Source organism: Colias philodice, chromosome 31 (assembly GCF_061535455.1).
Source record: "Colias philodice isolate Cphi_HAF_F1 chromosome 31, ilColPhil1 Martin Lab GWU primary, whole genome shotgun sequence".
Classification (NCBI taxonomy): Eukaryota; Metazoa; Arthropoda; class Insecta; order Lepidoptera; family Pieridae; genus Colias; species Colias philodice.
Window position 1 is genome coordinate 3,262,209 of NC_143116.1, and position 25,737 is coordinate 3,287,945.

The following is a 25,737-nucleotide window of genomic DNA, read 5'->3' on the forward strand; positions in this document are numbered from 1 at the left end:
ATAATCGCTTATAAGTACATAATACATATACACATACACATATATAATATACATACATACAAACATATATAATTATATATACAACAAGTACCATTCACTACTATCAACTACACAAGAAACAAATAAGTACGCCGACAACATGCAGACACCGATGAAGCAAGCAGGTACAGCAGTTATGTAATATACGCCGTGTAAGTGGGAAGAACGCGTGAGCCAGGAGGAAACTGATTTTGGTGATTATTTAATTTAATTTTTAAGTGTTTTTTAAATGTATAGACAGATCCTAAATTACGAATGGGAGGTGGAATGTTATTCCAACACTTACACGAAACGTATCTAAAACTACCACGAAAAGCCGCCGTGCTATACCGCTGCAAGCGCAGTGCCGGGTTGCTTACCAGACGAGTGTTAACAATACCGCTGCACCATTCCAGTTTTTCGTAGAGGTAAGTTGGTTTTTTACTGGTCACAATACCGAAGAGCAAAGTGGCAATGTGGAGTTCCCTTCTGAGAGACATCTTTAAAATGTTTCTCTCGTTGAGGTAAGGTGTTACGTGAGTGCGAGGAGGTATGTCGAAACAGTATCTTGCACAAGCATTTTGCACTCGCTGCACTATTCGCTCTGTTCTTGCAAGAAGTCGAGGCCCGTATACACAGTCAGCATAGTTAAATTTAGAAAGAACAAGAGCCTCGCATAACCTAGTTCGAATATCAGTGCTGAGAAAATTACGAATTTGATATAAAATTTTTAAACGATAAAAACAGTTCCTGACTAAATTTTGTATGTAGGTTTCGAATCGAAGCTCTTGATCAAAAATAAGTCCTAGATTACGAACCTCTAAAACTCTTTCCACTGGAACACCTTGTACCTTTATGTCCAAATTATTACTGACGATATCTTTTATTTGTTTTTAGATCCCAATACCATGAACTTTGTTTTACTAGGATTTAACGCTAAAGATACCGAATCTGCCCAGGCTGCTATCCTATCCAGGTCTTCATTAATTTTTACCACGGCACTGGGTGTATCATTAGGATTAAAGGACAAATATATTTGAATATCGTCTGCATAGAGATGATACTGACAATATTGAATTTCATTTATTACCTCTGCTGTATAAAGAATAAAAAGCAAAGGGCCTAAAATAGAGCCTTGCGGCACTCCTCTAATAAGCGGCTGTAGGTCTGATTTAACGGCCATTCCATCGCTTCCACGAACTTCCACAGCTTGGGTTCGACCGCACAGGTAGCTCCTAAACCACTCAATAGTCCCAGGTTCGAATCCATAAAAATGCAATTTAGCAAGCAGCAGATTAATATTTATTGTATCAAACGCACGCGAAAAATCTAATAGTACTAAGATGGACCCTTCCCCGCGATCTTGAGCAGTCAGCAAACTATCAGTAACATCTAAGAGTGCAGTGGCTGTACCATGACGCTTTCTAAAGCCTGACTGACGTGACGGTAAAATATTATTTTCTTCCAAATATGAGATCGTCTGCATGTACACTAAACGTTCCAAAACCTTAGATAAACATGGCAAAATGCTGATTGGTCTTAGATCTTTCACATTCACCGGTTCATTGTTTTTAGGCAATGGTTTTACTATAGCCCTTTTCCATAATTCTGGAAAGGTGTGTGATTCAATTGATTTATTTATTATAGAAGTTATAGTACAGAGGCTATTAGGCATAGTTAGAGCTACCATATGCAAGTTAATACCATCAATACCTGTCGCATTTGAATGTAAAGAATCAATAACCTTTTTTACTTCATTTTGGGAAACTGTGCGGATGTTAAATTTAGAGTCTCCATATCTACAATTACTGAACTTCTGAATAATGTCAATGCCAATAACATTATTGCCGGGAGCATTAAGAAATGACGCATTTATAAGATTTGGATTATTTAAATGTGGTGGGATCTCTATTTCTGGTATTTTATTTATGTTGAGCGACTTTTTGAGATTTTTCCAGAGCATACGTGGATTAGTAAACTGGTCATTAACTTTTTTACTAAAAAATGCACGTTTCTCGTTAAATAAAGCTGTATTAGTAATTTTTTTTAGTTGTTTATAATAGTCCTTATGTGTGTCACTGTTAGTAGTACGATAGTTGTCATAAGCTTCATTCCTTAATTTCATCATTTCCTTTATCGTATAGGTAATCCAAGGATGTGAAACAGAACTTTTAGAAAATATTCTTTTGTATGGGGCATGACTATCAAACAACATTATCAAAATATCTGTAAACACATTTACTGTATCATTTACATTAGGTAGGCACGAAATACTATTCCAATCTATATTCATTAAATCATTATTAAAATGTTCAATATCAATGTCCTTTAACGATCTGTATATTTTCCAGCAAGGTTTGATTTTTACTACTTTATTCATAGGAAGATTAAATGAGAGAAATGCGTGACTACTGAGTTCAGGTATGTGCTTTATATCTACGTTATTTATGTCCATATTACTACTTATAACATCTATTAATGAATGACTGTGATCAGTAAAGTGTGTTGGCCCATCTACATGTTGTTTGAGATTGCAGTAATTGAGGAATTCATATAGCTTAGCAGACTGTTGATTGGTTTGAAGCAGATTTATATTAAAATCGCCCAAGACTATTATTTTTTCAAATCTTGGAAAAGAACATATAGAATCGGTAAGTGCGTCGAAGAAAGTATCAATATTTAACCATGGCGGTCTATACGCTGTGCCAATTAGAATTTTGAAACTTCCAATGTTAAGCCTTACCCAGAGCTGCTCAACATTCGCGTGCAGCGGATGTTTCAATTTTTGTACATGCGTTCCCTTTCTAAAATAAACGCCCACGCCACCACCCCGGGTACGTATGCTCTGTGGACGAGGGATATTCCAAAAATGATATCCGATCAACTTAGGTGCCAGGCCTTCCTCATGTAAACGAATCCATGTTTCATTTATAAATAAAAGATCTAGATTGGATCTATGCACAACGGGTACTAGTTCATCTGCTTTATTTGCCAGTGAGCCAGGATTAAGTAGACCAATTTTAACATGTTTCTTGACCATCATAATGCAATGACAGACAACATAAAACCACATAATAACATTATTATATGCTTGTTACCCTCAAGTGAATACGTGATTAGATAGCAATGATATGTATTAAATGTAGAAAGTATGTTTTTATAATATTTAGTTTTCAAATAATTTTTAAAAAAGTTAATAAAATTTATAAATGAATTCATATAAAGTAGAATAATGTATTGGTAATATAATAATAGAACACAATATTGTAAAAAATAATTAATATATATTTCATCTTTAAAAACACAAGCAGTACAATGTACAATCATTACACACATAAAAAACGCAAATAAATGTTGTATATAAAAGGGTGCAGTAATTATAATTAAAACATAATATATTCGATTCTTGACAAAATTAATGTTATCAATGTAATGTAAAGCTTGTCTATATAGTACATCTACATTGTTTTTATAGGATATTTTTAAAGAATTCATAATAAAAGACATGTACATAAAAGTTGATAATAATACTATGCATCTTATGGAATTAAGCAGTATACACATGTATGAATGTGAAATAATGTAATGGTAATGTAATAATATAACACGATATTGTAAAAAGTGACTTAAATATAATTCATGTTTCAAAACACAAATAATACAAGGTACAGACATTACACATATAAAAAATTCAAATATATTTTGTATAGAAAAGGGTGTAATAAAGTTTAAAACATTATATATCACAGAATTTACGATACTAACACAATATAAAACTTGTATATTAAATAGTACTTCTAAATGGTTGAAATGGAATATTTTTTTATAATTCATAATAAAAAATATATACAAAAAAGTTGATAATATGTATCGTATGGAATTAAACATAATACACATGTATAAAATAATATTAAATAAAAGGGTTAATTGACCGGCAAGGCTACTTATCATTTTTAAGACCAGAATTACTTTTACTATTCTTAATAACACATTATTAACATAATGTAGTAGTATATATATCAATGAAAAAACCACATTATGATATTTTGGCATCACATAATAGACTAGTCTGGATAGTACATATAAGCGGTTAAATAAACTGTAAAAAACATAAAACACAACAAAAACGAACACATTGCAAATCGAGAAAAATAATGATAACAAAGATAAATTAGGGTTGAGTTTTGACATTTCATAAAACAATAAGAAGCTTACTTTATACAATGTATGATTTTTTGAAACATGACAAAAACTACATGAAATAAAGGTTGACAATTTAACATTAAAAAAACAATTGACGAAAACTAGCCAGACCCAAAAATCGTTTCAAAATCGGCCTCAGATCGTATACGTTTAACCACCGTATCAGTGTCTCGGCGAGCGTATACACGACCGTCTTTGGTCCATACATACCGCCATTTGAGTCTACTTCCCTCTAATATATGTATGGGTCAAGTATGTCTAATTTGTCAAAAATAATATGTCGAATATGTCAAATTTGTCAAAAATGTGTCGAATTGGTCAACAATGTTAAATTTTTCAAGCTATAAATAACACATAATAACCTTACAATTTTCTGCAACAGGAACATGCAATTGCGCAAAATAAAACGCGCCGAGAAGAAGGGCACGGAGAGTGTCATGGACGAAAAGTTGACTCTGCTGTTCCAGTCCGAGTTCAATGTGGGCGGCGGAGAGTTGGTGTTCCAGGTGAGTTGGAGGGAGGGAGGGAGAGTGAGAGGGCGAGAGAGTGAGATAGTGGGAGGGAGGGAGAGAGGGAGAGAGAGTGGGACAAGATAGGGAGAGAGAGAGAGTGGGAGGGCGGGAGAGAGAGAGTGGGAGGGACGGAGAGAGATTGGGTGGGAGAGAGAGTGAGTGGGAGGGAGGGAGAGAGAGTGGGAGGAAGGGAGAGATAGGGAGTGGGAGGGCGGGAGAGAGTTTAGGGAGGCAGAGAGAGGGACAAGAGAGGGAGAGAGAGTGGGTGGGAGGGAGAGAGTGGGAGGGCGGGAGAGAGAGTGAGTGGGAGGGAGAGAGAGTGAGTGGGAGGGAGTGAGAGAGAGTGGGAAGGCGGGAGAGAGTTTAGGGAGGCAGAGAGAGGGATAAGAGAGGGAGAGAGAGTGGGTGGGAGGGAGAGAGAGTGATTGGGAAGGAGTGAGAGAGTGGGTGGGAGGGAGAGAGGGAGAGTGGGAAGGCGGGAGAGAGTTTAGGGAGGCAGAGAGTGTGACGAGAGAGAGCGTGGGAGGAACGGAGAGAGAGTGGGAGGGAGTGAGAGAGAGTGGGAAGGAGTGAGAGAGAGTGGGAGGGAGGGAGAGAGATTGGGTGGGAGGGAGAGAGATGGGGTGGGAGGGAGGGAGAGTGAGGGGGAGGGAGTGAGAGAGAGTGGGAAGGAGTGTGAAAGAGTGGGAGGGAGGGAGAGTGGGTGGGAGGGAGAGAGGGAGAGTGGGAGGGCGGGAGAGAGTTTAGGGAGGCAGAGAGAGGGACGAGAGAAGGAGAGAGAGTGGGAGGGAGGGAGAGAGTGGGAGGAAGGGAGAGATAGAGAGTGGGAGGGCGGGAGAGAGTTTAGGGAGGCAGAGAGAGGGACAAGAGAGGGAGAGAGTGGGTGGGAGGGAGAGAGAGTGGGAGGGAGAGAGAGTGAGTGGGAGGGAGAGTGAGTGGGAGGGAGAGAGAGTGAGTGGGAGAGAGTGGGAAGGCGGGAGAGAGTTTATGGAGGCAGAGAGAGGGACAAGAGAGGGAGAGAGAGTGGGTGGGAGGGAGAGAGAGTGATTGGGAAGGAGTGAGAGTGGGTGGGAGGGAGAGAGGGAGAGTGGGAAGGCGCGAGAGAGTTTAGGGAGGCAGAGAGAGTGACGAGAGAGAGCGTGGGAGGGACGGAGAGAGAGTGGGAGGGAGTGAGAGAGAGTGGGAAGGAGTGAGAGAGAGTGGGAGGGAGGGAGAGAGATTGGGTGGGAGGGAGAGAGATGGGGTGGGAGGGAGGGAGAGTGGGAGGGAGAGAGAGTGAGTGGGAGGGAGTGAGAGAGAGTGGGAAGGAGTGTGAGAGAGTGGGAGGGAGGGAGAGAGATTGGGTGGGAGGGACAGAGAGTGGGAGGGAGAGAGAGTGAGTGGGAGGGAATGAGATAGTGGGAAGGAGTGAGAGAGAGTGGGAGGGAGGGAGAGAGAGTGATCCCTCTCACGGGAGCGTTTCATGTTACATTTTGAAGAAAGAAGAAAGAAAACGTTTATTTAATGGTACATAGCCTCAGAAGGACATAATGAAAACAATTTATACAATACTTATATGGTATTAAAAATACACATTGAAGTGTGTAGTCTGTGAAGCATGATGCCATTAAAAGGGGAAATCACTCGGTGAACATCTGTGACGTAAAAAACGTCACAGCACCTCAGTCATTTTCGGATATTTCCAGTTTTATTTTTTAAAAGTTATTATTGTCATTTTACTCATTGGGTATAGTACTTTCAATATCAGTTTAAAGTTTTTTGATATCTGCAATAGTTACGGAATAATCGCCTGTGCTCACTTGACGATTACACCCTGTATATACAAAATATTCGACGGTTTTGATTGATTTATTCATAGTAATATTGACCATTTCCTTTATTTATCCACTGGTCTATATTTTATTTATTGATAAATCCATACTTATTAATCCATACTAATATTATAAATGCGAAAGTAACTCTGTCTGTCTGTCTGTTACTCAATCACGCCTTAACTACTGAACCAATTTGCATGAAATTTGGTATAGAGATATTTTGATACCCGAGAAAGGACATAGGATAGGTTTTATCCCGGAAATCCTACGGGAACGGGTTTTTCTTTGAAAACGCGGGCGAAGCCGGGGCGGACCGCTAGTATATTATATATTATTATGTATTATAAATGCGAAAGTAACTCTGTCTGTCTGTCTGTTACTCAATCACGCCTTAACTACTGAACCAATTGGGATGAAATTTGGTATAGAGATATTTTGATACCCGAGAAAGGACATAGGATGGGTTTTATCCCGGAAATCCCACGGGAACGGGAACTATGCGGGTTTTTCTTTGACTGCGCAATTTTAGAATTCAAATAACATGTTACAAATTGAGGTACTGTTGGTACGTCTTTAAATAAATACATATATGTATAAAATAAATAAATACCGATTATCTCAACGATTCATTATTTGATAAGAGTAGGTTTTATCAAATATTGTTTGATGGACTGGATTCATCAATTATTCAATGTATTCGTCGATTTTTTTCATTGATTCGTTTGTTTGATCAATTTCTTGACTTATTAAAACCCCAATTATTTATTAAAGTGAAACTTTTATTACATCGTCTCAAACTTTTTGGTCTGTGTAGCGCATGTCGCGTGACGGTCGGCTGCCGAGTAGGTATAAAGCAGTGTTCGGAACCGTACGATAAAGTTTCACTTTTACCGTGGTTTCATAAAACCACACAACATTTTTATTTATTTATTATTATGATTATTTTCCTCAGGTGTGGACACTATCCCTGCCCGTGGTGGTTATAGTGCACGGCAACCAAGAGCCCCACGGTTGGGCGACGGTCACGTGGGACAACGCGTTCAGTGGGCCTGGGAGAGTGCCCTTCGCTGTGCCCGATAAGGTAGACATTTTTTAACGGATTTTAAAAGCGATTTATTTATTACTAGCTGCTCCGCGCTCCGCTCCTGGTCCTCCTCCTTTAGCCTTCCTCGATAAATGGGTTATCTAACACCGAAAGAATTTTTCAAATAGGACCAGTAGTTCCCGAGATTAGCGATTTCAAACAAACAAACTCTTCAGCTTTATAATATAAGTATAGATATTATATTAATTAATAAGAGGTTTTTGAGTCATAAACAGGTATTTCAATTATAACAGATTTTCTTCGTTGTGAATCATCAGTTATTTAGAATTGGGGTTTAAGACATATTTTTAGTCAACCAGTGTGTGTAATTATTGTATATAAGAAAGAAGAAAATATAATTTGTTCTTCAATCGTGAGACAGTTAAATGTATAAAAAATAAAGTAAATGAACACATAATATGAAAACGTTATAATTAATTCTTTGTTTTTTTACAGGTCACTTGGGGCCAACTTGCAGAAACTCTGCGCATCAAATTCTGCTCAGCCACGGGTGGGGATCTTTCCGAGGACAACCTGAGATTCCTCGCTGAGAAGATATTTAGGTATTTCTCAAATTTACGATGTAATTATTGCTTTTATTATAACGTGCAATAAATAGCTATACTCACAGTCACGTTCAAAAATTGTCTGCAACGAAATAAAGTGTTAATTTCAATGAATGTCTATACTAATAATAATATTATAAAGAGGAAAGGTTTGTAATTATGTATGTATGTATATATGGTTTTCAAGCATAAACTATTGGACCGATTTTGATGAAATTTGGCACAGACAATCTTTAGACCCTGAGAAAAAACAAAGGCTACGTTTTATTGCGAAATATGTACCACGGACGAAGTCAGGGCGGACCGCTAGTCTTAAATAACGCTTGGATATTTTTGACGATCAAAAGATCGTTTGAACAATTGTCGACTGTGAAAATAGTGTTCAATAATTTGAACAGATTAAGGAACCCTTTTAGGTTAATAAATACATTAAATACTTCATTATAATTAAATTAACAATTTACTGAATCGTGGATTTTTTTGTAATGAACGACCTTTGAATGTAAGCTATACAATTTTTTAATTGCATTGAAATTAATAATTATTACTAATAGTTAAAGTGAAGACGATGAATACTTTTAATTGTGCCTTTTTATGTCTTTATGTCCCAATATTATAAAGCTGCAGAGTTTGTTTGTTTGAACGCGCTATTTTCGGGAACTACTGGTCCGATTTGAAAAATTCTTACAGTGTTAGATAGCCCATTTATCGAGGAAGGCTATAGGCTATATATCATCTCGCTAAAACCAACAGAAGTGGAGCACTGCGGGTAAAACCGCGGAGTACAGCTAGTAGAGTATATTTATTATTTGCCCTTTGCCCCCTTCACAATAGGCAGCCTATAGAATATGTTCATTATCACGACCGAACTGGTCCGGTTTGAAAAATTCTTTCGGTGTTAGATAGCCCATTTATCGAGGAAGGCTATAGGCTATATATCGTCTCGCTAAAACCACCAGGTGGTAAAACCGCGGAGTACAGCTAGTAAAGTGAATTTGCCTTATGTCCCCTTTACTTAAGGCAGCCTATAGAATATATTCAGTATCACGACCAGGTCGAGTCTGCCCCTGAGTGCCCTAGAGCTGAATGCTACCACGGTCAGTTGGACCCAGTTCTGTAAGGACGCCCTGCCCGAGAGGAACTTCACCTTTTGGGAGTGGTTCTACATGGTGGTGAAGGTCACCAGGGACTATTTGAGGACGCTGTGGTGCGATCGGTGAGTAGATGTGGATAAACAAACGAAAAACTGAATTTTGTGATGAATTTAAAAATTTTGACTTGTTAAAAGCGTTTGATAGGGAGTGTCATATCATATTATAGAAAAAAAAAAACTTTTGCGGTAAAATATGATAAGTCCATTGAACAGTAATAATAATATTAAAAAAATATATATTAACATATAGAACACCACTTAAGCATGTATGCATTGAATATGGAGTACCGCAAGGTTTGGTGGTGGAACCCACAGAACAATAAAAACAAATAGAAGTGCGATAATGTCATAATTAGTATGAAAACCAGTGTCGCCAAACCCACACATTTAAACCGATAGTTATACAGTACACTACAAGTAAACTATGCCTTTGATTGGACAGCTTAATTTGAGTAAAAACTGACTTAGGTTATAAATTCAGCATTTCAATATGTACCCTAACGCACCATGTTACGGTTTATTTTAGTATAACATCTCTAGGTATATTAGCTGTTTTGTTTCTCATTGCACAGAAATTCCAAATTCGAAAAACATTCAGCTACTCCACAACAGAGGGCGTTAGTTTTCGATAGATATAACTTTGAACCTCAACACATAGAGATAAGGTTGAAATTTGTGTCACTCAACATTAATGACATTAACTTGATATTTATCTGATGCTATGCCCTGAGGGATGTCAGCCTTGTTATCGATATCGAGATATCGATAATTCACAAATAAATATTTTTTGTGTATTTTTTTTCTTTCTATTATACGAGTATAGTATAATGTGTCACATTTTGGAGTATGTTTATTACTACTAAGTACGTCTTTTTATATTATTATTATTAAATAAAAAACGGAATAGAATAGTATTAATCTATATTTACAAAATACAAACAGAAAATATGCATTATTTTAAATCTTGGAACTGCCGTAGGTTTGCTGTATCGATGGCCTTTGTTAGACTGCTTAGTGCTGTTCGGCATTCAGTTAACTCGTCACGTTGCATTTATCCATTTCTCTTTTAAATTAGCCTCTTTGGGAAATCTGTAAATAAATTGGACTAATGAAAGCTAAGGAAAAATAAAATAAAATTTAATACCGTCAAATGTGGCTACTTGACCTTTACTTGGCAACTTGACCACACCTTCCGTTTAACAACAAAATATCAAATTTTGTAGAGTTGAAAGCAAATTGACCTAACGTATCGATGTTGGTAGGTTTTTAAAATATTAATTGGCAACATATTTTAATTTTAAAGCGGTAACGCTGTTGGTTCTCGCAATATAACGTATCGAAGTGTGACTGTGACTAAGGATCTTTTGCCGGTGTCAGTATTATTATGTTTGTAGAACTTAAACTGCACATCTCAGGTGAGTACAGTTTTGATATGTTGTGTAATAAACCCTAGAGATTGATTTTACAGTGGGAACTATCCAATTTTAGGCTCATCTGTCGAAATATTTGCTTGGGCATTGATGCCTCAGGTTAGGTCAAGTTGCCATTGACCGCTGCGTGGCAACTTGACCTACGCCTAGGGTTGACACAAAAAAATAACGTGACTGCATTTTTTCCTTTTTTTATCTGTTTCGAGTTTTGCATAGTAAAATCAATAAATTTGCTGCAAATTTCGGACAATCCAGATACTTATACTCTCTTTGATGACAACGATTTAGCATATTTCTAATGAAAAATAAATGTTTCCTTACCTATTAATAAATACCTATGAGTATTAAGTAATATACATATACATATGTATTAAATTTAGTTTAATAAATAAATAGTTCATTAAAATTTGTGTTTTGTTTGTGACAACCCTATCCGACATGTAATGCTTTGTATGAAATCATTACAAATCCCGTGGCAACTTGACCAGGTAGCCAGAGCCTAACAGTTTATTGTAAAGCTTCGGGCTGCAATATTTAAAAAGTCGAAGACTTAAAAAATAATAGCAACTTAGCCTATAACAAGAATGTTAAGCATCTACCTATGAAAACTGATGTGCAAGGTCAAGATACCACATCAGTGTCAACTTGACCTGTATTACGTTTATTTGTAAATAATGTCAGATTCAATATATTTTAAAGAAATATCTAGTAAAAGTGAATGATGAAATCATTCATGACATGAACATATCATAAAATGTTAATAAAAGTTTAACATAAATAAGTTAGCTCAGAAAAAGTAAAAAAATGTGGTCAAGTAGCCACATTTGACCGGTATTTATAATGTTTGTCTTTTCTAAAGTATCGATACTGTCGATATGCGCCACAAGCATCACTAAAGCGACATTCGTTTGTTTATTGCAATAATATTCCAGAAATTCTTGTTTGCTGTTCAATCTATAATAGTACTAATTTCTTACGGATTAAGGTTCGGATTTGTATACAATTTTGACAAATTACAAGCGAAGATATAACATAAAATATTATATGTAAAATAAATAAAAATAAGACTTACCGATGGTATGAAATGCCTCCATTGCTGATATTATTTCGTCTGCTATCATTTTTGCACTCATATACCGAACAACACGTCCTAATTAATGAATAAATACGGAAAAAAGGTTTGACAGCTGACAACCGACTCGAATATTTTTCTGCGCACAACTGAGAGCAAGTTAGGTGATCTTACCTTACAAGTGACACGTGGGCCACGCCCACATCACACTTCTATCTACTTTACTGTTCTGTGGTGGAACCACTTGTATTTGTTATTTATATAAAAAAACTACTTGTTGCAACTGAACCCAAGATTATTATTTTTTTCTGAACAAATATTTAATTTTTACACTGAAAATTAAATATTACTATACTTACTAATATTTATTCATTAAAAAAGGTTTATCAACACTTGTTACATAAACATCTTTCGCGTTATACAGTTACAATGGGTAATTATAAAAATGAAATGTGTGCATGTACTAGTGTACACACGTAAGAAGTGATACTTCTTTATGACCTTATTTTTCAAAAAATAATTTACTTAACTTTACAGAAATACGTCGAATCAAAGATGGCGCGTAACGGAAAATTGTTACACTAAATTTTTTTCCAACCTCGATAAAGAAGTTTCACTTCAATAAATCACAGCCTAATTAGTAAATAATAAACTTTATAATTATATGTGTATAAATGTTACAGGCTAATCATGGGATTCATCCAAAAGAAACAAGCCGAGGAGATGCTCGCAAAGTGTCCTCCGGGAACTTTCTTGCTACGTTTTTCCGATTCTGAACTCGGCGGCATCACTATTGCTTGGGTTGGAGGTGAGATTTTAAACCAAATCAAATATTTATTATTTTTTTTAATTTTTAGAGTATGAATTTTTATTAGTTTCTATATTAACTATTATAATTTATTGTGTGTGTGTGTAATAATGTATTTATTATCACAGTTATGTTTTAACAATCTAAAAATAGCGAAACTTTTGTTAACGCAATAAATATATATGTACTTTAAAGTTTAAACTTGTGAACGGCTGAACAGATTTGAATAATTTTTGTTTTTTTTACGTTTGTCTCCACCTTACAATTCACAAAATTATCTCGGGCGGAGTACAGACAAAAATAATTATTTCTTAAAATATTGTATTTAATTTTTTGACTGGCCGGTTGGCTTGGTTGGTACTTGGTAGTGGCCCTGCCTTCAAAGCCAGAGGTCGTGGGTTCGATTCCCACCCGGGGCAAATATTTGTGTGATGAACGTAGATGTTTGCTCTGTGCCTGGGTGATTATCTATATAAGTATTTATTTAAAATTATATATGTATGTTTATCAGCCATCTGGTTTCCATAACACAAGCGAAAGCTTAGTATGGGATCAGTACGTGCCGTGTGTGAAAATTGTCCCGAAATATTTATTTTATTTTAATTATATAATGCTGGCACTATGTCTTAAGGAGAGGAAAGCATCGATCGACTATAGCACAGGTCTAGTACCTAGTTTAGTCGATCGTCGTGTCTTTAATTTATTGTGTTCTACTATTTATAATGTGTGTATAAATAAATGTTTTTTCATTTCATTTCATTTTTAACTAAACCTTTTCATCACCAGAGGGCAACGAAGTGTTCAGCCTGCAGCCATTCACCTCCAGGGACCTGATGCTGCGTTCCCTGGCTGACAGGATCCTGGATCTTGCTCAGCTGCAGTTCCTATACCCCAACGTGGCGAAAGACGATGTTTTCTCGAAGTACTATACTAAACCTGGTGAGTGTAATCGGGTATTTAGCCAGGGATGTACGGGTAAAGGGAAATTTTCCAAGATTTCCCAGGGATGTACGGGAAAAATAGAATTATCCACGATTTCCCAGGGATGTACGGGTAAAGGGGAATTTCCCAATTTTTTTTGGGAAGAGTGTCATATTATAAGCGCGATTTTATATTATTTTGATGATGATTATAATTTTTTTCAAATTCAAATTCAAATTATATTTATTTGCAAGAATGTAGTTACAAATTATAGTTTTTTTTGGAATTGTGTTATGATTGTATAAAACTAAGCTCTGCTTGGGAAAATTGAAGTTTTTCATGTATTTTTTTTTAAACTGGCCTATACTGGGTAACTTCGGCTACGTCAAGCCGGTGTCCGTTAAATGTCTTACGCCATTTTTGTAACAATATTCTTTGATCGGATGGATAATAATATACTACACTTACATTTTTAAGTGTACGTGATAATCGATTTAAACTTACACTGACAGACTTAATTACGTAATACACATATAGAGGGTAACTTGGATTAATACATAGGATGGGTTTCATCCCGGAAATCCCACGGGAACGGGAACTGTGCGGGTTTTTCTTTAAAAACACGGGTGGGCACCTAGTACTCAATATATTAACTTCTAAATATAACACTAACTGATTTACGGACGGATGATAATATACAACACTTACATTTTTTAGTTTACGTGGTGTCTAACGTGTGTAAGTGTACATGATGATAGTTTACACTTACACTTACTCTGACCGACTTACAGAGAACGAAATGCTCAAGAACGGTTACGTGTGGCCGGTGCCTTTCTTTAACCATTTTTGTAACAATATTATTCAATCAGATGGATGATTATAATCATCATTTACTAAATATAATTATGTATATACTACACTTACGTGTGTAAGTACACTTACACTTACACTGACCGACTTACAGAGAACGAGATGCTCAAGAACGGCTACGTGAAGCCGGTGTTAGTGACAACGTTGCCGCCATACATGTCCCCATCGCCCGCATATGCACATTCACCGGACTCGCATAGAAACACGCCCAGCGTGCATACTAGGTAAGGAATAGTGTATAAATGTGTATATTATATGTATATTGTGTATATAATAATAATAATTTTTTGATGCTTTTTGGAAGGATAATTTTTTGGGGAATTTTTTTAGGGGAGCTGCTAGGTGGGGGTGGGATAATAAAATAATAAAAAGAGCGTGTATCAGCACACATTTCAGAAGTGAAACTTCTTTGGTTAAACATACCGAAATGGAAGCGTAATTCCGTACGTACGACGCGGACGTAACGGTATTGCAATGACCTTGAAATTTTACTCTCAACGCGCCTAAAGAAGTTTCTCTTCAAAAAAAATTTTTTTTGGTAGGCAGGTGTATGTTATGGGAAAGTTATTGAAGCAAGTAAAAAAATTTTTTGAAAATAAAGTGATATAAAAAAAATAGAAGCATAGTTTATGAATGAATAATAATACGTTACCGTTACGTATTGAGGGGAATTATTAATAAAGATGCATTTTAGCTTGTTTTTGCTTTTCTTAACTTGTCTGAAATCGCAAAAATTAATAATGTTTATTTGCGAAGTTATCTAGATATTATTTTATAGTTTCTTTCGAACGAATTGTGACTTAACCTCACTTTTTATTCATTTTTTTATTATTATTTGTTTTTCTTTAGGTACATGATTGAGTTTTGAACGACGCATGAAGATTATTTTGTACTATTTAAGTTTTATAGTTTAATAGTCACATCCTTCTTTCTTTTTGTGCTTCCCTAGTGTTATGTTATTCCAAATTTTTATAGAAGACTGCTTTTAAAAAGAGATGCCGGTTTTTGCCGAAGGAAAATTAAAAAAAAAATCGACAAAATCTCAAAATGGCTAAAATTGCAATATTTTTTTTAAGTTTAGTTAAGTTTTTTTTATATATTTTTTATTTTATAAGTTTACAAGCTTGTGATTTGAGTTTTAAGTAGTGTTTAAGTATTATGAGTGAGTTTTTGTCTTTATTCAGTTAAAAATATTATAAAAAATCAATAAGTGATTCAGGATAAATCCCTAAATTGTCAAATAAAAAATATTTTGGAAAAAATCGATTGAATTTAAAAGTATGACAAAAATTCACTCGCAAGGTAAATTAAGGTATTGACGTCTATCGTTTAGTATTGGTAATATAAGGCTGATTTTTTTACATTTTATGACGCTTTTAAACTCGTTTTAATCCCGAAAAATATCTAAATTATGCTATGATTGCGCTATTAATGTCAAATGATAGGAGGAAATTTAAAAAAAACGATTTTTATAAAAAAAGTTGAAAAAACTTGGTGTCAAGAGCACCCGGATAGAACGAAGTTCTATGAGAGAAAGAGAGACAGACAGAGAAACACGCGCACGGCTCACAACTATAGCAAAAAGTGTCGTTACAACTTTTGGTCTTAATTTTTTCCGTTAGCCTCCTTTCGCAACGTGCGATAAAGAACTTCGTTCCAAAAATATTGAATGATTATGTGATTACAAATTAAATCACTTCATTATTGGGTATGAAAAGAAAATTTTTTTTTAAATAAATAGGAATTAATTCACTAATTTAAGCAATTTTTATAATATTTGGTCCACGTGATCGAAAGTTTTCACTTTTTTATTATTATAGTTCTCGACAAGTCTTCTATTATTCATAAATTCACAATATAAAAGACAACATGATAAGTTTGTATGTTTGTTTGTTTATAGCTGTGGAACGACCATACTTCAACTATAAGGAGTTTAAGAAGCGTGTCAATTTAATCACATTTCGATATATTATTTGATATACAATTTTCCATAGTATTATTTTATACATCTTTTGTACTTTTCAAACGTTTTCTGACTGATGTTTTTTTTTAATAATTTATACTCTAAAACGATAATCATCAGTTTCCATTCGATTTAAGGCATGTTCAGATTAGAGCGGTATCCACTACCACCGTGGGTAGCGTTATACCGATGGCACGCGATTAAATCTCTTACGTAGTATATTATAGAGACTTTAATCGCGTACCGATCGGCTGTTCGTTACCGTACTCGGATAGGTACGCGATTAGAGTATCTAATCGCGTGCCATCGGGATACCGCTACCCGCGGCGGTAGCAGATACCGCTCTAATCTGAATAGTCAATGATAGCATTTAAACATAAAATTATCGATTAAAATAATCGATTGTTAACGAATAATCGATACAATTCCATGTAACTTGCATTGTATTAGCATTAATAAGTGTTTTTGATGTTGAATGTTACTTAGATAGGTATAAAATTTTGTAGTTAATATAAGCGTATTGAAATATACTGTTGTGTGTTTAAAGTTATCGGTAAGGTTAGGTACGTTTCAAAGTTAAAAATCCCTTATTTAGAGTGTGGTTGTTGGTGTTATTAACAGTATAAGTAATATAAAGCAAAGGACCTAATGTAGATCCTTGAGGTACACCTATACTATTGAACTGGAGAGGGTAAGTTTCTTGCCAGTTTTGTTTCGGTTTCTCATTGGAAATGAAGTATTCTAGGCTGCTTATTCAGTATATAAGTGTTGAAGTTATAATTTATAATGATATTGTTACAAAATATTACAATTTCTCATAGGTGTACCTTATCTAAAGCTTTGTATGGTACCAAAAGGTAGACTCTCTAACTTGTTACTACTACTAGTATACAATATACATGTTGATTTTGAAAATAACAGCAATTATTTTTCAGTATTAAACGTATTTTAATTATAAACGTTCGGAAACGTAAGGAAATTTAAAATAAGTATTAATTTTACTGATAATTTCTATTCCTTAAAAAAAAAGACGTGTGGCACTCGGGTCTGCCGCGGTAAAGCTATTGCAAAGCTATTGCTATGCCTTCAAGCCACACCTCCGCGCCCGTCGGAGTAGGGAGCGTGAGGTTTTTCGTTACGCAATTTCTGGATTCGGTCCCCGCGCTCAAGGCCCGCGATAGAAGCTATGCAATAGCTTAACAAGTATTTTCTGAGGCTGTACAACATGGAATCAATTAATGATGTCAATTTTAACGTTTTTAACATATCAGGAATAAAAAAAAAAAACAATAATTTTGTACACGAATATATTGCAAAGAAAAATAAATATTTTATTTCAGCCGGTTCTTTACAGGGTAAACGGTAAATAGACAGTTTTGTAACGAAAATTTTATCACGTTCATAAAGATATTAAGATTCTTTTTAAATATGTATTTATATTGTAACCTTTTAATTCTTGTTTTTAAATTAGTGCTAAAATAAGAACAGTATATATTATAGAACATTAACTCCCCCACTTATGTTTAAGTATTATTTTTCTTTTTATTTGAAATCTATGAGGAAAAAAATGATTATCTTATACATAATGCAGTGGAATTAACTTTCATACCGTAATTAACGATATTTTTTAGTTAGGAAAAATTATACATATATGTATACGATTTTAAAATTATGCCAAAATTGACCAATTAATATTATCCTTGAGGTATCTAAATCTATATACATATTAATATAATTTAGTGATTTTTTTGACGACCAAATGACATAACGTAGCATTTGTGCTTTGGTACAGTTAAAATAATAATATTTTTCATGACAATTTAGTTATTTTTGAAAGGTTTACGACAGCAAAATTTATTTTAGAGACGATAAACAAAAATTCATATTATTACTAAAATAAATAGAGTTTAATTATAAAATCAGCAACCTTATTACTTATGTGTATACAAGCCAAGCCGTTTCAGAGGTTGGTTACAAATACATACATGAGAATTTTTATATATGTATAGATCATTGACGTTCAATAAACAACTAGACTGACAAAGATCAAAAAAGTGTCCGAAACAAAACTCTGCCAATGCGTGTGTAAGGCAGAGTTTACTAATAAGCGATACAATGGACTTTGAACATTAAGGGCAAATTTTTCAATCCTTGGTTAAAACTTATTCGTCGAAAAACGTATAAAACTACCATTTCAAAATGTATTCTTATTGCCCGCAATTGACAGTTTACAGGTGACATTTTAATATTATCGTGTAATACCACACCCCGGACACTCCATACAAAATGATCGTTTTGACAGTCACACCGTAGAAACTGCAAATGTGTGTGTTAACGCTTTATGGTTGACACATTTGTGACTAGCGTAAAAAAAAATTTCGCGTTTTTCTGATGAAATACATCCGTAAACAGCACAATATCTAACCATTTTCTACGAAAAACGATAATCACAAATCCAAAATAATAAAATTACTTTAAGTCAATTTGATTAATGTTGTCAATCTTCGTTGCGTATCGTCCTTGCAGAAAAATATGGCCCATTTTATGTCTGATCGCGCGGGGGTGAGGTAAGTTTAATTTTGGCGGGAGGCGGAGAGTGTCCGTTCTGTAGCGTTTAGCTACTATTATGTATTCTGTGGTAATACTTTATTGGACGGATAAGTTTTAACCAGGCATTGAAAAATCGGCCCTAAAGCAACGAAATAAGGTGTCAATTTCCAAGCTAGAATATTTTTAACGATAGGCGATTGTGAGACTAGTTTTTTTATGGTACGTCAATGGTATAGATATAATAGATGTATATGAACGAATTTCACAACGAATTGAGATTAAGTATAGTATATTTAAAATGTATTAATCACATTTAGAATTATGTTTCTTTTCCTTATTGTGATGGTTATATAGTACAGAGATTTTCTTTATATTTTGGGTCCATTATATATGCATTTTTACAAGTAGATTATTATTTACTGTATTTTTTATTTGAAAGTATTTGATATAGTTAGCCATGGAATGAAGTATACAGTGTCGGATTTGAGAGAAAAGCCTAGAGACTACAAATAGAGGCCGTACAATAGGAATTAGGAATCACTACATAGTATAAAACAATGTCGCTTTCTCTGCCCTATATTGCTTAAATCTTTAAAACTACGCAACGGATTTAGATGCGGTTTTTTTTTCTATAGATAGAGTGATTCTCGAGGAAGGTTTTAGTATATCATTTATTAAGTTTTAGACAAAGCGGGCGGATATAAAATATAAAATTAAAATATAAAATAGCGAAAATATAAAATTTGTTATCGTTATGAGGGCCTCCTGTTACTCTCGGCCCTAGGGCCTCTCAAAATTCGGCTATGTTAGATACTCGAAAGGAAATGAGGGGCTCGTTAAAAATTTACTATTTTAAAAACATTTCAACAAGTTTTTCTTTGTAGTTTTATATTCTTCGTTTATTACTTACGTAATTTAATTTTAAATCCTAAAATTAATACATTACTTGAGAATATAATAAACGCAAAGGCCCTTATTTTCTTTTGATTTTTATATGAGAGGGCATTTATTTATTTCGTTCAAAAGAAATAATTTATATGCATTGAATGTGGTTACATATTTTGTGTAGATTTTTGTGGTTAGGAAATTTTTATCTTTTCAAAATCTAAAAAAATCGAATTAATGCTGATGTTATAGAGTAAAGACGGTTAATCTATATGAGTATTATATTATTTATAAAAAAAAATTGGTTGTCTGTAAAGTCGGTTTACAGACGATAGTTGAACGTGACAACGACGGATATTGCTTCTTTGTCGCTCGTTCCGCGCTCTCGCTTGCACTTCAAGCCTTACATGGGGCGCCTCAGAGCGAGGTAACGCCGCATGAGTCATGTTTTTTCGTGCGTGCAGCCGGCTCTATCGAATTATAAGACGTTGTCACGTCAAAAAGAAATCAGCAAAATGTCCCATTTTTAATAGAAATATTCTGCCCATATCACATTCATTTCATTTATGTTAAAATCGTATATTTTTATCCTTATGTGGTGCTTCTCTTTATCATATTCTGAATTTTAATAGTGTTTATATTTGAAGTTTTATGTATTAGAATATTATTAACATTGAAATATTGTAGTATTTTCGTTAACTTGATTTAAATCGAGTTACAAAGATTCAGAAATTAATATGAATTTCACAGACATACTTTCGCATTTATTTTATTAGTATGTATAATATAGTTTTGACAGAGCTATGTATATCAAAATGATCTCATAATATATTGGCACTTAAAACTGAAATTACAGTATTTTTCCATACTAAAAATACAAAAAAATTTAAAGGTGTCTAGGGACACCCGGATTGAACGAAGTTACTAAAATAACTGGCTTGCTTTATATCAGAGAGAGATACACGCGCACACCACACGGCTTATAACTATAGCAAAAAGTGTGGTTACAACTTTTGGTCTTAATTCCGTCTAGCCCGCTTTCGCAACGTGCGGTAAGAACTTCGTTCCAAACATTGAGGTATTATTATAGAGAGGACACAACGAACAAAATCTGTGCAACAAGCGGGCTAGTGAGTCATAAACTTAGATATTCTGCCTATTATTACTTATAAATTAAAACCAATCAATGTAACAAAAAAAATATTATTTATCTTATTAAAAAAATATGAATAAACTTATCAATTAAAACCAATCAATGTAACAAAAAAAAAATTGGTTTGAGACGATTGACTCTAACTCGTGTTACAAAAATAGTGTAGTAGCGATGGCCTCTCTAGTACATAGTAACTCAATGGTTCCAAAATTATGTTCCAAAAAATGCTCCGTCCCCCTTACGGCTTTTATTTACAATACAAGTTTATTTTAAGACATATTAATATTTGCTTTTTTAGTTATCGTTAAAATAATTAGTTATTTATATACATATTACACATATTTAATTGGATTTTCTTTATATAAAAGTAATAACATGGGTTGTTAGATGTAGACATATCGACATAATATGTTAATCCAAAAAAAATTGGTTGTCTGTAAAGTCGGTTTACTGACGATAGTTGAACGTGACAACGTCCGATTGTGCTTCTTTGTCGCTCGTTCCGCGCTCTCGCTTGCACTTCAAGCCTTACATGGAACGCCTCAGAGCGAGGTAACGCCGCATGAGTCATTTTTTTTCGTGCGTGCACCGGCTCTATCGAATTATAAGACGTTGTCACGTCAAAAAGATCATTCTTACGTATATCAGAGTGCAGTGTTCCCGCAGTACAATGCGGGCTTGTCGAATGTGTTTCATCGTGTCAAATTTCGACCACTGTTTTACGGACCCTCGTCACAATGGGCAGCGTTGGGCGAGTAGAGGCAATAACGATAGTGTAGAGCCTAAATGTCTATGATCTACCTTTATTGTAGATGTTCATTCATAATCGCCGAAATGGCGGCAAACATCGACGATCATTTGGCCAACGTTGCCCAATGTGTAGAGGGCCATTAAACTTTAAATACTTATTTATATTAACCTTTGTAAAATATTACGTATTATTGAAAAAAAAAATGAATAAATAATTTTACTATCTTGATTAAAACATAGAGTTTATGGATGTGACTATTATATCATTAAGAACCAGTTTCACGACTTGCTGATAAACTTACTGATACCCTATCTACCAGTTTTTTATATTTTCAATTTTTAACTGACAGCGACTTGCTGATTGTGTCCCTGATAGCCCAACAACCACTTTTTGATTAATATTGTGTCAAGTTAACTGCCAGATAAGCGAAATAGAACATATCAAGAAGTTGTGGAACTGGTATATACATGTATTAATAAATAAATTATTGTTTTAAAATGCTCAAAATTGTTAATGAATCGAATGCGATAGAATTTGACTAAACTGACTTGCCTTTGAGTTTATAAACTTGTGTGTGAATAAAATAATGTATATTAATATGCCAATAAAAAAAATTAATTGATATTAATTTACTTTTTTTGGTATATCTATCGCATTTTATCATTTCGAACTATATAGGTATTATAGACGGAGTCAAATAGTAACCTCTCTTTTCCTAGGTTAGAAAGAGAGAGAATATATAGTTGGGTTATCTGTCTCTGTCGCACTTAGTGCGGAAATTAAAACAAATGTTTATTTATTAACAACTATATTTTTCATAACATCAATTAAAAGCCTATTAAAGATATATTGTGTTTAGTTGCATCAATAGACAGAGATAGATAGTGGCATTTTTTATCTCTTTCGTAAGTAATAAAAAATCATTAAAAATGTTATTAAATGTAAGATGTTTTTACTTTATCTATAATACCTCCATGTTTTGAAGTAATTCATTTTATTTTAAAAGTTATGTAAAATGATTAAATTATTATATACCGAATTTAAACACGAATTAAGAACAATCATGACATTATTAATAGTAATTTTATAAGTATCTTGACCTTTACATAGTAAAATATTGAAAATTAGGGTACTAAAAAATATAAAAAAATGCATTGAAAATTGAACCTTATCACAATAGCATAAAACTTGATGTTGTTTGAGACCTATAGAAGACCATAAGAAATTTACATATATTTGAGTATTTTTAATTCTTAGAGCATAATTAAATGAAAAAAATATGACTTTTGGTGAAATGAAAATGATTTTGAATGAAAAAACAAAGATTTTTGAAGAAATTAATTTTGTCAAAATATTTTTTTTTATAAAAATTGGATTTCAGTGTAAATGAAAATGGCTCTAATTTTCCGTAACATTATAATATTATAACTATATTAATTATTATGTTGAGATTAATTATAAAACTATAGATATTAAGAATATACATGACAGTGTTGTATGTTTGGATGTTTTGATGTATTTATGATAAAATATATGTGAGATTTCCAATATACTATGTTCTTTTATTAATTTTGAGGTCTGCTTTTTGTATGTAATAATCTTGTGTCTAAGGGCGGCCGTACACGGACCGATTCAAGCAGTTGAGACCGACGGCTTGAAACCGCGACTACGCGATGAACTATAGACATTAATTCACTGCTCGAGCAGTCGCTACTGCTTCAAGCCGTCAACTGCACAGTTTGTAGCGACAGCTCGAGCAGTTAACGATCGACCGCTCGAGCAGTCCGTGTGTCGCTCAGCCGTTAACTGCTCGAGCAGTCCGTGTACGGCCGGGCTTATTCTAACCGTAATAAACCGATTTAAAGAAATATCTATACAAAAAGTAAAACTCAAAAAATGCCTCGCGAAAATGCAACACAGACGGTCGTTAATATATTTATTTGTTTTTGTCTTTTCAAAGTTTTTTTTATTTATTTTTTACATTTCGTTCTATGTCAGTCGATTGTTCTTTTGTTTATATAGTCTGTGGTGACATTTTGGCGATGTTAGTTATTTTTTGTTTATTTATTATTATTATTTTTTTCACGACCGTCTTTACTAACGTGTTGCATTTTCTCTCTTTCCCGATACTTGCCGCTGCGATGGACTACGATCTACACACACAAACATACACATCTATTCCCGTTATAAAAAATATAATTATGATACTTTTACTAATATTTTGTCAATTATAACAACTATATTAAAATTATTAAAATATCTCATTCTTATCATCAATTGAAATTCATCACTAAAAAATGACTGAATGTTTCAATCTTTTACTAATAAATATATCGATATTAAAATAAATGACCTAATGATCCGAAAATTCATCAACGCTATACATTCATCATCAATCATTTTTTTAACTCGCAAATTACTTGACATTTCCACTCACACACAAACAATATGCCCAATTCGACATTTAAACAAAATTAAATTCAATATCACACATTATACGTTCACACGTGTGAAATATTAACAAAAACATGAAAATCAATCCACACATATAAAACAAAAAATATATACACACTCAAAATCACAAATACAAATGTCATGCACACACATCAAAATTATAAAAAAATAACACCCCCACCAACACAAATTTCATACACACACACACACACAAACTTTCCAAAAACAAACAAACACACAAACAGCTACTTCAGCGCGTCAACACCAGCGCAAACGGATAGCAGCTTTATGGACAGTGAACTGTTTGAACAAATACGCGCGTTCGAGCCGGAGGGCTTCGACGATTTCGAGTTCTACGGTGGCAATGTTAGTATGAAGTGAATTCAGGTGAGCATGCGCATGTGGTGTGGTAGATTGTAGATACGAAAAAATAGGAAAAAAATTACAAAAAATGTGATAGGAACATACAAATACGAAAAAATTTGTAAATAGTTATATGTATTTATAGAAACACACAATTCACTAGTTCCACTTAATTTATATTTTTATTACAATTAATAACGACTATAAAATGCAGTTCCATCAAGAGATCACTATACAAAGTATAAATTATAGTAAACTAGCTGTCCGCCCCGGCTTCGCCCGTGGTACTTATTTCGCAATAAAAGGTAGCCTATGTTCTTTCTCAGAGTCTAAAGATTATCTGTACCAAATATCATCAAAATCGGTCCAGTAGTTTATACGTGAAAACCATACATACATACATACATACAAACCTTTCCTCTTTATAATATTAGTACAGATAATTAAATAGTGTAAGACAAAATACGATAACATATAAAAAAAAATTGAAAAAATGTTGTAGGCACATACAAAAAATACTAAAAAAATGTTTGCCATATAATTACCTATATACTTTATGTCCTTATTTCCTAATAAGGAATACATATATAATTTTTAAATAACTAGCTTCTGGCCGCGGCTTCGCCCGCGTGTTGTTTAGATAAAAGGTAGCCTATGTTCTTTCTCAGGGTCTAAAGATTGTCTGCGCCAAATTTCATCAAAATCGGTTGAGAGGTCAAAACGGGAAAGCGTAACAGACAGACAGACAGAGTTACTTTCGCATATATAATATTAGTAGGGATGGTCGAGTAGCAAGGAATACACTAAAAAAACCTTCAATGGTTTTCTTAATATATTATTTTCTTTTCTTTATAGTGCTAAAAATCATAATAAATTAATATAATACATATTTATAACAGGAAAATTATTCTATAAGCAGCTTCTTAAAAATATAGGATATCTCTTTCGCATTGAAGCGAGGAAAACAAAACAGGAGTTTGAGCTAAAATGGTCGTATGTATATTTAGAGTTCCCTGAAAAGTGGCTAGTTAAAAAAATTGTAGATATAATTTGTTTTGCAAAAATATAGTGTAAAAGGATCGGAATAGAGTTGAGTTTTGAATAGTGGTTGAGGGTAGTTGCACGATCTTTACACTTTATAGGGCTGTCAACTTCTTAAATACATAT

The 25,737-nt window shown here is 34.0% G+C and overlaps 1 protein-coding gene and 1 long non-coding RNA gene across 7 annotated transcripts in view; both read left to right on the forward strand.

Annotated features, from left to right (window-relative positions):
- Positions 1-25,737, forward strand: part of Stat92E (Signal transducer and transcription activator Stat92E) — a 42,117-nt gene that overhangs the window by 12,208 nt on the left and 4,172 nt on the right. For 2 of the 6 annotated variants that reach the window (XM_089713569.1, XM_089713570.1), the window contains 8 exons: positions 4,604-4,727; positions 7,500-7,628; positions 8,088-8,194; positions 9,240-9,413; positions 12,536-12,660; positions 13,447-13,599; positions 14,546-14,675; positions 24,453-24,573. In XM_089713569.1, the coding sequence (XP_089569695.1) occupies positions 4,604-4,727; positions 7,500-7,628; positions 8,088-8,194; positions 9,240-9,413; positions 12,536-12,660; positions 13,447-13,599; positions 14,546-14,675; positions 24,453-24,573 (1,063 nt within the window). Of the gene's footprint in view, positions 1-4,603; positions 4,728-7,499; positions 7,629-8,087; positions 8,195-9,239; positions 9,414-12,535; positions 12,661-13,446; positions 13,600-14,545; positions 14,676-15,300; positions 15,687-24,452; positions 24,591-25,737 lie in introns of those variants that run through there. The other 4 variants (XM_089713571.1, XM_089713572.1, XM_089713573.1 and 1 more) reach the window with 4 other exon arrangements.
- LOC149475163 (uncharacterized) lies at positions 16,757-23,303 on the forward strand. The gene is made up of 2 exons (XR_016318112.1): positions 16,757-18,640; positions 19,033-23,303. It is a non-coding gene; the product is annotated as an uncharacterized LOC149475163 (long non-coding RNA).